Source organism: Acanthopagrus latus, chromosome 12 (genome assembly GCF_904848185.1).
Source record: "Acanthopagrus latus isolate v.2019 chromosome 12, fAcaLat1.1, whole genome shotgun sequence".
NCBI classification, from domain to species: Eukaryota; Metazoa; Chordata; class Actinopteri; order Spariformes; family Sparidae; genus Acanthopagrus; species Acanthopagrus latus.
The window spans coordinates 20,164,128-20,180,746 of record NC_051050.1 but is presented as its reverse complement, the minus strand read 5'-3'; the positions used below and the strand labels follow the sequence as shown (position 1 = coordinate 20,180,746).

General features: G+C 39.3%; 1 protein-coding gene across 6 annotated transcripts in view; it reads left to right on the top strand.

Moving 5' to 3' along the window:
• Window positions 1-4,676: 4,676 nt before the first annotated feature.
• Window positions 4,677-16,619, top strand: part of nedd4l (NEDD4 like E3 ubiquitin protein ligase) — a 47,776-nt gene continuing 35,833 nt past the window's right edge. For 4 of the 6 annotated variants that reach the window (XM_037117936.1, XM_037117939.1, XM_037117934.1 and 1 more), the window contains exons 1-5: window positions 4,677-5,042; window positions 7,757-7,830; window positions 13,766-13,859; window positions 16,095-16,133; window positions 16,564-16,617. In XM_037117936.1, coding sequence (XP_036973831.1) covers window positions 4,998-5,042; window positions 7,757-7,830; window positions 13,766-13,859; window positions 16,095-16,133; window positions 16,564-16,617 — 306 coding nt within the window. In that variant the 5' untranslated portion in view covers window positions 4,677-4,997. The remainder of the gene's footprint in view (window positions 5,043-7,756; window positions 7,831-13,765; window positions 13,860-16,094; window positions 16,134-16,563; window positions 16,618-16,619) is intronic. The other 2 variants (XM_037117938.1, XM_037117935.1) reach the window with 1 other exon arrangement.

Genomic DNA, 16,619 nt, shown 5'->3' with positions numbered 1-16,619 from the left:
AAATTTGTCTCAATTTCCATTTGTGAAGCTGGAGCTATGAAATGTATTTAGATTAAAGATCACTTAAACAGTTATTGATTAATTGGCTAATGGCTGAGATGTGATGGAGTAGAGTTAGAAAGACGCAAGTAAAGAACAAGTATGTATAAGTAATGGAATGTAACTACAATAACTACATTCACTAAAGTATTTCCATTTTCTGTTACTTTATACTTTCACTACATTTTGGAGGGGTAATATTTACTTACTATGTTCAACTGATACCTTTAGTCAGTAGTTACTTTGCATCAGAGCCACAAAAATGTTTAAATGTTTTAAAAGTAAGTTATTTAATCATCAATTAGATTTGCACTTACATTCTGATGATCAGTGATGGCAGATGTAATTTCTTAGTTACATCACACAATAAAAGCCAAATTTCAAAACTGTCTATGTGAAGCTTAAAGGTTATAAGATCAGGAATGTTGCCTAAAACAAAAGACTTCTACACTTTATAATAATACAAAGTCAGGACATGACATGGTCATTCCTGTGCTGCTACCTTAGTGACTTTTACTCGCTTTGCATAAGAACAAATATTGTAAAACACGATTTGATGATCAGAACGCCCTGACCTCCTAACATAGTGTCTAAGTGTTCACTGGTTCCTCTTACTGGGAGCTGTAAACATAGTGAGGTCTCCCAGTAATTGACATCCCTCTCTCCCTCCCCCCCCCGCCCTCCATAATGTGTCCCTGACTTGCTCTCTCTTATGTTTACACTAGTATATATGAGCGAGTTTATCTCCACTTAAAATGTTTGATACATACAGGATTAATACACACTTTCATGCAGGCTCTAATTCTCTAAAAGGAGAAAAAAATCATAATATTATAAACAGTCAGACAAATCCTCTGGAGAGAACGTAGGGCAGTATTTGATTTACAGCAGGCTGTAACCCCAGGATGTTCCCACCGAGAAGACTGCATGTACTTAAGTGTGCGTCCATCTAAATAGCACAAGGCTACAAGGTAGTGCACCTTTTGTCCTTGAGTAAACACAATGAGTAAGCTGTAAACTATGGAAAGTCATAAAGCCGAATGAATTGTAGAATCCTTCTGGGATCTTTAGGGATCTGTTTCTGCGTCCGATCATTGTGTCCTGAACTGAACTTCCTTTTCTCCCATTGTGTTCACTTTCTCTGGGAAGCCACACCTATAGAGATGTTGCAGACATAGACGTAAAATACCCACATATGCATTCAAAGATGCGTGCGGAGGGACTGGAAATTCCTGGAAAGTGGTAATTGTACAGACCGCAGTGACGGACTCCGGATGTTTCAGGGGCACGGCTGGAAAAAAAAAAAAAGGGCATCAGCACGCATACAAGACATGAATTGCTAAAATATAGCAACATGTGCTGAAATAATCACAAGTAAAAGCACTCAAATGGAGGAGATTGTATCAGCTATCATACAATTATCATATGATTGATGCATTAAAGGATACGTTCACCCAAAATAGAAAAATTCAGTCATTATCTACTTAACCCCATGCTTATGGGAAAGTCAGGTTAAGTTTCAAAACATTCCTGGAGCTTCACAGCAAAACAGAGCTGCAGCATTCTCCTAAACATCTCACGAAGATGGGGACAAACAATCGAAAAAAACCCTGAGATCCCAAATAAACTTTTTTAGCTTCATTTACGCCCTTTTTAAAGCTAAAATCCATACTTTAGGTGCATTGCTAAAAGTGTTAGCGGTGTAAGTGTTTAAAATCTAGGGGCTTCCAGAGACTTGAGTTATTCTTATGACTGTACATATCATTATCATCATCTCTAACATAGGCATCCTATTTTATAAGATCATTACATGTTTCTGTTGTGTGTTAAAACATATTATGAAAAGAAACTCATAACTACGGCTGTCAGATAAATGTAGTGCTCGTTTTATGTGTGTATGAAGACTTTGATGGATGACCCAAGACAACATATCTTGATTTTCCAGGCTGGATTATTGATAAATATCCTCATTAATGTATGTATTAAATAGATATCTGTTAGCATAGACAGAGTCTGAGTTGAACCACAGAGTGAATGATGGCCTTGTGTGGCTTGGGAAATCTCTGCCCCCCCTCTCCTCAGCTCTGCTTTAGAAGCAATAATGTTACATAATACGGCCATCTGCTCTTCACATTGATTTAAAGGTCCCATTATGCCACTGAGGGTGCTGACTGCCAGTGGACATTTCAGTTGGCACACATTTGATGGATGCCCTCTCATAGATGAGGTTCAGGAGTGCACATTTACTGTCGTTTGTATCATTTTCTCCCTCAGTCATGATACACGAGTTCATGTTGGTGGATGTGCTGTGAGGCTCTGGTGTAATGGCCTGCATGTCTGTGCTTGCTTGCATGCTGGCACTGAGGGTGCAACCAGCAGGCAGAGGTGGAGGAGGTCCGCCTCTTCCTCAGTGCAACAGTCTACAGCGTGTGACTTCCGTGTGTGTCCATATGGCGTTTGTTCTCTCTGTCACTGCACATCTGGAGCCAGCAGGCCGCAGGGACAAACAGGGACACACCATGAAGCAATCATGGATACGTAGTGACATCTAGCGGCGCTTTCAGGAACTGGTTTGACAATCTGACAACTAAAGCGATAATGGAATGTAACTAAGTACATTTACTCAAGTATTGCATAGTTTTGAGGTACTTGTATTTTAGCTGTGTATTGCTATTTGTACTTCCGCTCCACCACACTTTGGAGGCAAGTATTGTACTCTTTACTCCACTACATTAGCTAGATAGATATCAGAATCAGAACTGGAATCAGAATTCCCTTATTTGTCCTGCAAACTGGGAAATTTCTGTGCCACCGCAGCCAAGATAGATAGATAGATAGAGTTATACATATATATGTCTCAGTGTATATGTAATATAAAGATATTATATAATTTTTAAATATGTGTATAGTTAACTTTTTCTTGGGTTTTTCATACTTACATATGTACATATATTGCCAGAAAATCTATTTTTAATATCAGATACTTTAACACTTTTAGAAAAAAAACAAAGGAAATCGGAGTGTTGTTTTTTTTTTAAAGAGAGACTTAAGAATTTAATTTTCATTGAAGGCTGATAAATGATTGGAATTAAAAGAAAGAAAGAAAGAAAGAAAGAAAGAAAGAAAGAAAGAAAGAAAGAAGTTATGGAATCTGATGTTCTACATGTTTTCTGTCTTTGGATTTTAGTGTAGTACTCTACATAGGTGGCAGTAAAGGACCAGTGATGGTTGTGACAGTGATTTAAAGGGTCATTCCACCACCATATGTAAAAAAAAAACAGAGTAGTATAAAGCTTTTGCTGGCTCCAGGGGAAGCTGCATGTAATCTGATAAACTGCCTCCAGTGATGTCACTCAGTGGCAAAATGGCACCAGGTTTTGAAAAGCACTCCACTGCTCTAGCATTGCTCTCCTATAACAATGTTGGACTAATTATGGACAATTGAGCCAAATCATTTGCACAAATATTGCCTGTTTAATTCCGCTCTTCTTTCTGTATTCTACGTTGCCCTTTAACAAACAAACATTACAAACAGTAGACACATCTCTTGATATGAAAGCCAGCTACGACTGAATGGTAAACGAATGAGAAAAGGCAAGTATGAGTCATCCCATATTTACCACACAGACAATAGCCTAATCTAACAGCCTAATAGCCTAGTTTATTTGAAATGAACACAGCAATGAAATTGTGTTAAGAGGATGGCCTCTGAGAATAGAAACCCTTCATACAGAAACAAAAGAAAGGTAACATAAATCTAATAAAAACTCAAATACTACAAATATTTATGGTATGAAACAATGTAAAAAAAAAACAAAAAACAAGCTGTCCTCAGAGGAAAATAAGTCACCAGAACACTGCTTGAGGCTGGAAAGGTGGCTTCCAAGAAGATTGAAGATAAAAATAACCAAACAGAATGAAATTGTGACAGTTTATACAGTTTTTCATTCATGAAAATCAATTAAAATGTCTTCAAACTAAATACTGCACCTTTAAGGTTTAGTAAGCAATGTCTCTAAGCCAGTAATCTTATATCATGACATTCAGTGGCTTTAACCTCACAATACCAACCCACTTAAGTGCATTGTGGTCTTGTTCATTAGTCTATAATCACTGTAATTTGTCACCGGTCAATTATTCAACATTAAATAAGGAATGATGGGCCACAGAAAGCGAGAGTGGATTCAATTTCCCACGGTGACTTCTCTAACTTCTGCCACCGACGACCTCAATTCTTGATGCGGATCAGTAGTTTAATCCAATCTGGCTCGTTCTGTGCATGTAGCCTGTGATTGGCTGTTTGTTGCAAGCCCCGCCCCCGACATGAACGCGCTCAGGGCTGAATGGTAATGACCAGCGCGAGTAACCACCTTCACGAGACCAGTTAGCTGGAAATGGTGACGTTAAATGTTACACATATATCTAGAAAAATCCCGAGAGTGTTAATCTTTGTTGCTTTGTGCGACACAGCCTCACACACCCCGAAGAAAGGAGGTAAAAAAACACACAGAGACGACACACCCCATCTCCACGCCTACTGCATGTTTAATTGGTTGTCAGGGAGCTTTGGGGAATTCACGACGCCCGTGATTGGTTGACGTCGACTGCAATCACGTCCAATCGGCGCTTGATTGGTTGAGCTGTTAGGAGGAAGTCAAGTGTCAAAACGTTTCGGGGGATAAGCTCGGAGTTGACAAAAGCGATCTGTCTCAGTTGAAACATTTTTGACACAGTTTTCTAAAATTTCCAAGTCGTGTCCTGGACGGACCACGCTGGCGAGGACTAAGATAATCGGCGGCGAACCGAACCCCCGTGCCCAGCGAAGGACTTGGTCTTTCCGCGGACTTGACCACCACCGCACGGCAGAGAGAGGAAAGTGGGACTTTATTGTTCAAGGCTAGCTAGCTAGCTTTGCCAAGCGGCTTGTTTTTGTGTGTATAGCGTGGACCGCAGGCTATATGGCTGCGACTTACGAGCCAATATATGGACTTTCGGAAGACGAGGTAAGCTTTACTCTCAACAAAGCCTTGTTTCATAGACGGCAGTCCAAAATGGGTGTCTCTCACGGGGGGTTCAGCCTGAGGTAGCGACGTTAGCCGCGAAGCTAACAAGCCCTCACCCACGGCAACATTCCATAGTAATGTTCAGGTAGCTGTCAATTTTACTGCGCCCCGCCTGCGTGTCCCTTAGTTTACTCTCCTTAATTTCACGAACCACTTGATATTAACCGTTATGTTGGACCGAAGCTTTATAGCCTCGCCACGTTAACACTCTCTCCTTAAATGAATGTATGAACGACTTGTAGCACGACTCGTACCCCCCAAAGTGCTATTTTGAAACCCAGATATTGAGAGAAGAGATGTCATTAATGTACGGAGGGCTGCCGGGTGTCATGACTGGCCAACGGCTGTCAGACTTAAACACACGAACACACGGCCGCTGCCTCTCGTCTGCGATCGAAGCTGCTTGATGGTGAGCTGACCACTAAACGAGTTAGAGGACTTGAAGCTGAGGAATGAACGTTGATATTCAGTGTCGCGCTGAACTCAAGTGTCACGTTCAACCCCGGTAAAGTGATGCTAACGTGACGTTTCAACCGTTGTTTTACTCGGCAGCACGACTGTCACGAGTCACCACACAGTGAGTGACAAACAGAACAATTTGCTAACCGAGCAGCTGTCATATCAGCCCAACTACCAATCAGGCATTACTAACACAGTCATAAATAGTAACGGTGGGATTTTTTTTTCTTTTTTTTTTTTTTTTTTCGGGGGACGTTCCGGAGCGATGGCTAAAAATACTGCCTTCGTATGTTCATTCAAGGTTCTGATGGCTGAGATGTTGAATGTTGAGGTTGTCCTCTGCTTTCATCAGAAGGCTCTGACTCTTTCACCAGCAGGCAGGAGACATTTACATGTGGTCCATTTATGCCAAGAGCACATTTGTTAAGGATATTGGGATATTTTGTATAATATATTATATCTTCATTTTTATTTTGTGTTTTGTGAATATTTTTGACACATAATAATGTGACACATTTCATTTCACTTTTATTACATATCAGTGCACAAGCATGTAAACATCCATATCCCAATATCCCTATCAGATCTTGAACGGTGCATGTTTTCAAAGTAGGGATGCAAGATATATATCAGACCAATAAAGTATTGGACTGATATTGGAAAATTCATATCATAGGATATTTATCGGTGTCTTTGAAATTGTGACTGATAATTGGAGACGAAAACATGAAGCCAAATTGCTTTTTTACTCAACAAATGCGGCATTTACAAACTGTCCGATGGCTGTATGCACCTTGAAAGTTGTTTTGCAGGTGTGATCCACTGAGAAACGATGGAAAGAGACATGATCTTTTACAGTACAGGAAAACAAAAAATTCAATTTGCAAGGATTCAGAGGGCAAGAAAAAGTCAAGATTTAGCACAACAAATCTAAGTAGAGCTATAGAGCATTTTATCTCCCACCTTAAAGTCATATCTCACTGAATCTGGAGCCAAAATGTGAAATTGTTGGTTTGTTTTATCGGTATTGTTATCAGCTGAGAAATATCCATACAGTGTATCTTTAGGATAATGTAGAGATATTCCAAAACCCAGTAAATTCACATTTCTGCTGCTTAGCATTTATTATTGAAGATAAGCACTAATGTAATGATAAACTTTATTTCACGGGCTGTGAGCAGTCTGTTTGTTCATTCTTGAGGAGGTCAACGATTTCACTTTCATAGCTTAGAGGAGCTTTGTCGTATGTCAGTCATTATGGGAGGGGAGGTATTCTTGTAACAAAATTCCACACGCAGGCGCTTTGCTAGCTATTGGTTAACATTCACCATATGACAAACTTGAAATCACGTCATGTAATCTTCACAAATCAAGGTTTTGAGACAATTGTGGGTCTATAAAACATGAAACACTGTGATAATGAGCTGAATGCTCAGTAATGCTACACCCTCTGAACAAGGCCGTGGCCTAAGATAACAACTCTGGGGCTTTTCCATACACATGTGCTGGCTCAGCTTGAGTTGGTTCAACACGGCACATCAGCCCAGCGTGGCAGGGACTGGCATTTTTACTACAGCAAGTCTACCTGCTCGTAGATGTGTCTTTAATTGACGACATGCTTGTTTTAAATAATGGTTAACAGAGAGGCTGAAAATACTCCTCCTCCCCGCAGTGCTATCGAAGAATACCTGCTAACGAAGCGTAATGTAATGTTTAATTTAACGTTTGATTTCCTATAAATCTTCTTCTTCTTCACAGTTAAATTCCCCTGTTTTTAAATTATTTAAAAGCTTTTATTGTGCTTAAAGCTTTCATTATTATTGAAAAGCTTTTACATTATCTAACATGATAATCATAAAATGCAGGTGTGGTTTAAGTAAGATTGATGAGCAAGCCTGCCAGTCTACAGTCTACACATTTTGGATTGTTGTGATGCTTTCTATATATTTTCTCAGGACCATTTTGGTGTAGCTTATGTCATCTGCCAACTTGTAAATGTTGCTATGACTCGCGAATCAAAGCTTTGCAGATACAACTCACTTCGTTTCTAGGTCAGGGTTATTGACATAAAAGAAGGCAGGTTAATGCAGCCAGCAGCCTGTAACGTTTGAAGTGGCATGGTCATGAGGTTATTAGACCATTTTTTTCCTATCACTTGATTAAATGTTCTGATCCATCATCTCTGTCTTCTGCAGCATGAAACGAGAGTGCTGCGGGTTAAGGTCATTGCAGGAATTGATCTGGCGAAGAAAGACATCATCGGAGCCAGGTGAGCATCACAGGGTTTTCTTTTGGGGGGGGACACAGTAGGAGATGATGTTATCATCAGGAGGTTCTTAGCAGTTGCACTGTTATGTAATTTCATCGTTGTGAGGTTGATGTGTGGGCCTCATCCTTGGACTTGCTGTGAACTGTCCCCTCTCATATCACGCGTTTTGTCAGTTTTATGACTATTTTGCAACACAACATTTAAGCAAAGCACTTTAGTCAACGATCATGATTTTTCAGGGATTTTTATACAGGGAAAGCCAAACATACAGAACGTTTTATTTATTCGGCTCTTTGATTTAGACCGCCTCCTTCAGTCTGTCCTTTCAACCTTGTACAGCAGAGTTTCGTGCTTTCACTACATTCCTTTTACTTACGAAAACCTTGAACTCCAAGTGTTAATCAATGATTACCTACATGCCTCTCCTGTCCTCCTCATTACCCACCTCCATAACAGGTTTTCCAGATAAAAGCGTTTGACTAATAATTATACATACTACAAACTTTCTCCCATGTAGGAAGACTCAGACATTAAGCTTAAACCTTTGAAGGTCTTCAAAGTGTCAGTTTCATCAAGGAGCCTCTTTTGTCTAGTGTCGTCAGACGTCCTATCCCCATGTGTGATTCTGCGATGAAGTTTAACTCAACTGTTATCACAACTTTTATGTGACGTTGCATAATACCTCTCCATGGAGATGCATTTGAAGTTGTTTTGCACGGCTGAGCGCTGTGACTTCTACCCTCCAGAATTTTAATTACCTACGTCTCTGTACCTGCAGTGCTGGAACTATGTGATCACTTAATGATCCACAGAGTGACCATCAATCACTGCCTACTCGTTATCATTTTTTAATGCGCTAAACGGGCACTCTAATGAACTTGCTCCTTCTTTGTGTAGACTACATGCATCATTGTGTCAGGCTTGGGCAGAACTAGAATGTTCTACCTGTTTATTTTGAATGGGCTAAATGAGATGAGTGAACCCATTCATGTTCTTGCATCATCAGATTAGAGATGTCTTGATTTTTATTCTACATTGATCGAAATGAGCTTTTTCATTTTGATCATTGAAAGCTATATTTCTTTTGTCTCTTCTCTCTCTCCAAATGTGCCTATGTGTGCATCAATAATTCAAAAGCAAGTTTACTGGTGGAGAGACATAACAAGTGACTTCCAGAACAACTGACTGGTACTGAAACAAACTCAGACAGTGTGCTAAGGATATTGTGGATTTATTATTTTTATTTTCAGAGATCCTCTATTGGTTCATTTGGGATGAGAACTGATCTTTGCAACAAACTGAATATTATCCATTGTAGTTTATTCTTGTATCCCTAAAGGGTGGTATTTTTTGTTGAACTTTGTTGTTAAAAAAAAAATGAACTTAAAAAAACAGCTTGTTATTTAAAAAATGTAACAAGCATGAGAAAGACAGCAAAGCTTTACTCATACAATCAGGAATGGATGATTTTATTTCATGTACAGGTATGAAAAAAAAACAACAACTGAAATTTGTATTTTCTGAGTGCACTTGGCATCTGGCTGAAATATGACGGGTTTAAGCCTCATTTAAATTTAAACACTGCTCCCACTGTTGGAAATAGTAACGCTTTTGTACGTGAGCGATGAGAAAGCCGACATTGTCGGAGAAAGAGCCTGGCATGTTTAGCACTGTGTGAATGCTACTCACATGCCAGAGTGCATGTGTTCGCATCCTGATGCCCTGCTGGCAGGACAGTTCAGCCTGGCTCAGGAGAAACCTGAACTGTAATGAAGAAACACTGAATGAGGTCTCGATGTGTGGATAGCTACCACAGGAGACAGTGCTGACTTGGCAGACTGTCACTTCATAAGTTGCTCAAACAGTGCTGGCTTGTTCTTTTCTTCTTTTTGCTCCAAACCTGTTCCTGTTCCCGCTGTATTCTTTAATACAGCCGGTTTGTTCTATTGTGTTCTGCTCTCCGGACTAAACGAAACACACCTAGGTTTTGTTTTTGTTGCTCTTGTGAGGTGTTGATAGAAAGTCGAGGAATTCACGTCAAGTCAAACAACAAGTGGACCAGGCTACCATTTGAATCCAGCAGCCCATGCTAGCTTTCATCTCCTGGTGTTGACCTGAAGTAGCCTGGCTCCCTCAGCAGGATTTTGTTGATAGAGGGAAGGAGACAAGAAGGAGTCTCAGTGCAATCAAGATACAGAAGGCCCATTGTTTCTGTTTAGTCACAGAACTGCGCAAACACACAATTAGAGGCTGTGGGGTTCTGGGAGACATTAATTAGCAATCAAGCAAAAGCAGTTTTGCTTGGGGTAAGTTTGCAGCTCATTTTCTAATATTTCCCCTTCCCTCTGCCTTTTTCCTTGGTTCCCTCTCAGCTGCTTTGGTAAAATCAATGTGAGGCTGAGCTCCAACAGGCAGGCAAAATCTAATTTTGGGTACATCCATACTGGAATTAGACGGGTGCTTGTATCAATTCTGGATGGCCAAAAAAAATCCCATGGAAACTGATTAAGGCAAATCAGATTTAAAACACATTCGTAGATGGTTTGAAATGCAAGTCAAATCAAATTTCAAACCTTGTGTGTTAAGTCTAGGAACCAAAACGTCATTTGCTGCACAGGAAATGCTACATGCCTCACCCAGAGAATGAGGGAGAAAGAGTGATTAACTTCTTTGGTGTCATCTGTGAAGATTGAGAGCTCTGTAATGCAGCTAGATATGTCATTGTGAAGAATTAGACGATGCCTCTCTTTTCCTCATATAGCCTGCAGCTTGGTTTTGCAGGCATCTGTTACATTATGTGTACACATTGACAGAAGTTCACTCAGGACACGCAATAGATGAGCAGAAAAGGACAGACAAGTTAAATTTTATTGCAGGGCTGCACGGTATTGGAAAAAAAAGAATGTTGTGATGTTTTGGTTTTCTGCTGTTTATGGAAAAAAATATAGGAATTATCACCAGAAAACATGAATAGGTCTGTTTGAAAATGATTAATCCTTCAAGAATTATTTGGGTGATTTTGTAGTGGGGTCCATTTTGTCAGACAACCAAAGTAGCTTCTGCTTTATTTGAGAAATTGATCAGCAAGAATTGTTATTGGTGGTTCGATGTGATTGCAGAGCCAGATGTCACTCATATTACAAGCAGCAAAAATGTGACTACTTTATAGTAGGGCTGCAGCTCACAATTGTTTCATTGTCACTTAGTGTCTTTGTCGACTTTTTTGATTAATTGAAGTTGTTTGGCCAATAAAATATCTGAAAATAGTGAAATCTGTTGATCAGTGTTCCCCCACGACAACCCTTTCTTCCTAACCCAAAGATACGCTGTTTACTGTCATGGTGAAAAAAAGAGGCTTGCAAATGTTTACTTTAAAGAAGCTGGAATCAGAGAATGCTGAGTCTTTTTATCCTGAAAAACTTACTCAAGGTGATTAATAAATTAACAGAATTGCTGGTGATAGATTTAATAGCTGACAACTACAACTATTTCATGATTCTCTTTGACATTTCTAGATTAGTCCATCAGATTAGACAGATGTATTATTTTACAATCAGAATCAGCTTTAATGGCCAAGTTCTAAATCAAGGACAACCCATAGTTGAGTAATTTTTCAAACATTTTCCAGCTCCAATGTGATAATTTGCTGTTTGACTGGTTTTACATGACTGTGAAATGAGCATTTTTGCACTGTTGGTCAGACAAAACAAGACATTTGGGCTTGTGGGTGTAGTGATTTAAAAAAAAAAATGTTTTCTGATATTTTAAAGAGAAAACAAAACAGTTGTGACTTGCAGCCTTACTCCAAAGTTCAGTATTGTCTTTGAGCCTGAATTTGGATATCTTCATTGGATATGAAAATACTTTAAATGCTCTGTGAATAGCATACACCACGGCGAGATCAGACTTCTCACTGTGTTTGATCTGAGAACACCTCAGCCTCAATATTTGTTTTTTGTTGACAGTGCCAACTCTTAACATACTACCTGCGTCATCATGTGACACAGGAATACATAGATATGTGTAAAATAGTAATATAATAGGAACAAGATGCAAAACGGATTTGTCTAAGTATTTTGTTATCCAGATTCGGTTTTAACATAATATGTTTCCTCTCTGAGTGTCTGCTGTCTACACACAGAGACTTGTGAGAAGTTTCCTTCAAAGAGAGGTTTTGGAAAGGTTATAACCTGACACTGTACCTTGTGTTGCCCACTGGGACTGAGATCAGTAGAGTAATTGGTCTACCTGGTGAATGGTGCAGCTCTGCCCCACTGTCCAGAACTCACTGGAGATTTCTACGCTGTCAGCACCTTCAAATAAACCCATTGGCTGTTTTTAAATAGCAGGCACATACGCTCTGCTTACTATTTGCACCACTCACCTCAAAATGCAGTTTCTATTTTTAGCCCTCTGCTTTGTCAGTAAGACATTATAGCCTTATCGTACAATAACCAAATGCAAGCAGTTATTTTTTTCTGCTGGGCTGTTTGTGGCAGACTCAGGTTTCAGGTCTGGAAACAAGCAGTTTGTTTGAGTTTAGTTTAGCAGTATGGGCTCTAGCACCTGTGGTCAGTTTATATGAGGTTTGGCATACCGTGCTGTCATGTATATGGTATGTTTTTATTTATTTGTGTGTGTATATGTACACTATATGGATCCCTAATTCCTAATTTAAGTCCTAAGAGTGTACAGACTTGTATGCAGACTTTCACTGATGATTTTTTAAAATTCTTTTGTGGGGGGATACATAGATATGACTGTTTTTTTCACATACCTGTGTATATTACATCCCTGACCATTCTTTATTCTCTGTGTTTATTTACTTTATTGAGTATTGAAGCCCTGGTGCTATTCAGTTTTTGGGATTGCCACAAATATTGGGTGGTAAAGCAGTTCGGTTATTGATACCTTGGCTGATACACAAACATTTTTTTGCCAATAATCCCTTAAACACAGGTGACCAAGATTTGAAACAGGGGCATAATGTTTAATAGTAGATAATTGTAATAACGATTAATTAATAATTTTGAATTATACCAAACATCCTTTTTTGCTTATAATCTTCATATTTGTACATTAAGGGCAATATAGCACTGATACTGATCTGTTATAGGCCAATATTGGTCGATAATATCGCTTGCTGTTTTGTTCAGCTGTTGTCATCCTTTTTCATAGCTATACATCTAATCTTGTATGTAGGATTGCAGCGGTATATTGTGGTATGATGATTGACAAATATCTTACCATGTACATTTGCTTAACTACAGTATTAAAAACTCCCATATTATTGATAGTGAATACAATAATATTTTAAGTTTATATCAGGTTTCATGCCGGTCAGAAGGTGACATTTTGTCAAACTGTAATAGAGCACATGTTTAAAAATGTCTTGAAATCTTGTGTTTTCATTCTGTTAAGTGCCATTGTAACTTAGAATAATAATAATTATGATGAAACAATTGTGTAATACTGTTAGCCATGATATTGTGAAACCATGGTATTGTCAGAGATGGTTGTTTGTGTCTGTCAGTCCACTGAAAGCAATGAAAACAATGAGTCGAATTCCTTGTTTAAGTACACACACTGCCAATTCTGAGTATTTCAATCTGCTAAGTGCTTAAAGTTGCAACTTAATGCTTGGCTAGATTTATACTTAGTCAGATAATACCTTATTTAAGACATAATTGTGTTTGTTTTGTTTATACTGTTTTGATTTATCTTTATGTTTTGGTGTCAGTGCTGAAATGAATGTAATCCTTCAGCAATCCCATCTTTATATTTGAAAGATTAGTGGGTACATACTCATAAGATTGCAGGGAACAGATTTGTACCTGTGAATCTGCCTGAGCTGCTACCAAGTGAGAAATGTGAAAGACGCAAGATCTCTTAATTGTCTCTAATTTTTCCTCATGGCCTGTTTTGCTTGTTGCAGCGATCCTTACGTCAAACTTTCCCTCTATGTTGCGGATGAAAACAGAGAGCTTGCCTTAGTCCAAACAAAAACCATTAAAAAGGTAGGTAAGAAGGTAAGAACTGACTTTGATGATTATATTTGTGGTGTGCTGTTGCTCCCTCCCTTTTCCTGCACAGACCTTTGGCTTGTAGTTTCAGACTTGGTGAACTCTTGCAGCCTCTCCTGACACAGTAATCTCCTCCTACACCTGCACCTGCACTTACCCTATAGCCTCTCAATTGTGGCTCTGTTCACTCTCCCTTTTAAGTCACAGATTTTCGATCACCTCCTCATGCCACCCCCACCTTTGCACCATTTTTGGCAATCGTATCATGTTGAGAACCACAAGAAAACACCAGAACGCGGTGCTTCCTTTCCTTCTCAGCAGAGTGTAGATGGAGATGAGCTCTTTTTCCCCCAGTGGCCTATTTTGGGGAGGAAATCTGTTCTCAGCAGGGGGAGCCATTACTTGCTATAAATGAAAAACTCCTTTCAGAGGATATTTTAATGTCAAAGTAGGCTGTGACATTGAACCAAATGTCCATATATTCAGTGCTCACATTGTGGGTTTGGCTATATGTTTAAAAATGAAATTATAATAGACATGCAGAGCACATAATACATGTTATTAACTGGCAATGATTTATTAAAAGAGATAATAATGACAATACAAACCTTGCTCTGCAAGCAGCTTCTCATTTGTTTTTAAATTCACCTTTTCAGGTTAGTTCAGGTTAGCATCATGTAGCTGCTGGCCAACCCTCTGCTGGAGTCAGGCTGCAGCTCAGGCCTCCACACAGGCAGACATATGCTGCCAGTGGCCATGGTTGCCTTATTGGATATAAATAGCTGACAATGCACTGCTATGTGGAGCAGAAAAGGAAGCATCGCTGCTCGGCTTCTCTGTGGGCTCTATGTGTCTTTAAGTGGGACACCTTTGATGGCATCTTTGTTGCTGGAGCTAAGAGTTTGGCTTGTGGCAAGATGGAATAAAAAGTGATGTCTAATATGACAAGAAAATGAAGAGCCACGCTGAGACTAACATCAGTAACTAGAAGCTGCGCTGAGCTTATGCAAAGCGTTGATATTTGGCATACTACTCAATACATTTCAGGATTTGATCAAGAAGAATTTGTCAGATGTTAAATTGGCCTTTTGTCAAAGGGCAGTGGGTTCATTTGTTATTCTGCCTCATCAGCAGATGTTTTAACTGACGTGCTATTTTATCGCTGCCGTAAAATGTTGCAAAGTGTTTATTAATCAGAGTGACCTGTGAAATTAAGGCTTCATTGACAATCTAGTGTTTAAGTCATTTCAATCACCGAAGGAATTTTAATGAGATGTGTCACATAGTTCTCAGTCCAATAATTGAATGTGTGAGGCAGAAGGAGAGAGCCTGCGTATCCACACACAGAGTTGACCCAACCAGAAAGTGGGTGAAAATCCTCATGGCTGTTAATCTTAGGGACTAACGCCAATCACTGGGACATGTTAGAGCTACAAACTTGCTCTAACAGTGTAAGAGGATCATTGACGCACAAGTCGGAGCCTAATTTCTCACTTGGGATCTGTTCTCTCACTACCAGTTGGATGGGTTTCATACATCTGTTCTGTTTTCTGTGCAAACAGATGATGTTGTTCATTGTGCTTTATCACACGGTTAAACCAACAAATCTTACTGCCTGGAAAAAGATGGTTGATTGTTGAGTCTAATCCCGTGATCGTGTAATACGGACGTTTGGGTCAGACATCAACCCAAAGCTTTACTATAGAGTGCTGCAGAAATTCCGCATTTTTTAGGCTAACCCAGGAGTTAGCAACACCCTAGATCCCGCGGCAAAATGTCAGTTTTATTTTTTAATTGGATTTTTAGATTACCGGTATTTCTGAAAAGGCTAACATTAGACTATTAAGTATCACTTCAGCGTAAAGACATTTAATGTTAAACTTCCCCAACAACTTCTGTTATCCCATTTAGCCACTTGTTAGCAACCATCTTATTAAGACAAACAAAACACTTCAATTCAAATGTGGGGTATTTACATGTTTTATGTCTTAAAAGAAAGAAAATGTGAAAATATCTTAAGCATGTTTTAAACATGGGCCTTATTTCAGACATTTAATTGCCAGCCCGTTGACTTTGAGACGAGGGAACTGAAAGTGCAATAATGCTAACTTATTTTGGGGTTTAAGGACTCATTCTTACAGCACTGTATGACTCAACAATAGACAATCTTTCTCCGGGAAGTTACGTTTTGTTACCTTAATTAATTAGTAGTCTAACCACGTCTATGCTTTGTGTTTTCAGACCCTCAATCCCAAATGGAACGAGGAATTCTACTTCAGAGTGAGTCCATTTTGTGCCCCTTTCTTCTTAGTATCCTCCACTACGATGGTCTGTTATTGCGTTTGTTTACTCTCGAGTGGTAGTGTTAGAGTTGTTAATCTTTGGTTGCAGTTTAACTGAGAGCTGAGCCCCACCTCCTCTTCCACTGTAATCAAGCAGACCGTGTTAGACTTTGGAATCTTAGCCACATGTGTGCAATTATTTCCTGCTGATTACTTACAAAAGAATGAAAGTTCAGTCCTATGTTATAACGTGTAGAAGATTTACTTTCTTGTAGCTGCAGTATTTGTGAATTATTTGGATGCAAAAACAAGCAGACAGTTGTTTGTAACACGTTTGTTTGCATGTACATCTGCATTGGTTTTGCATGCCACGTAACCACTGGATGACTACTGTATTTATCTCCCCTGTTATTTTGTTGTCAACGCAGGTGTGTCCACAGAATCACAGGCTACTCTTTGAGGTGTTTGATGAAAACAGATTGGT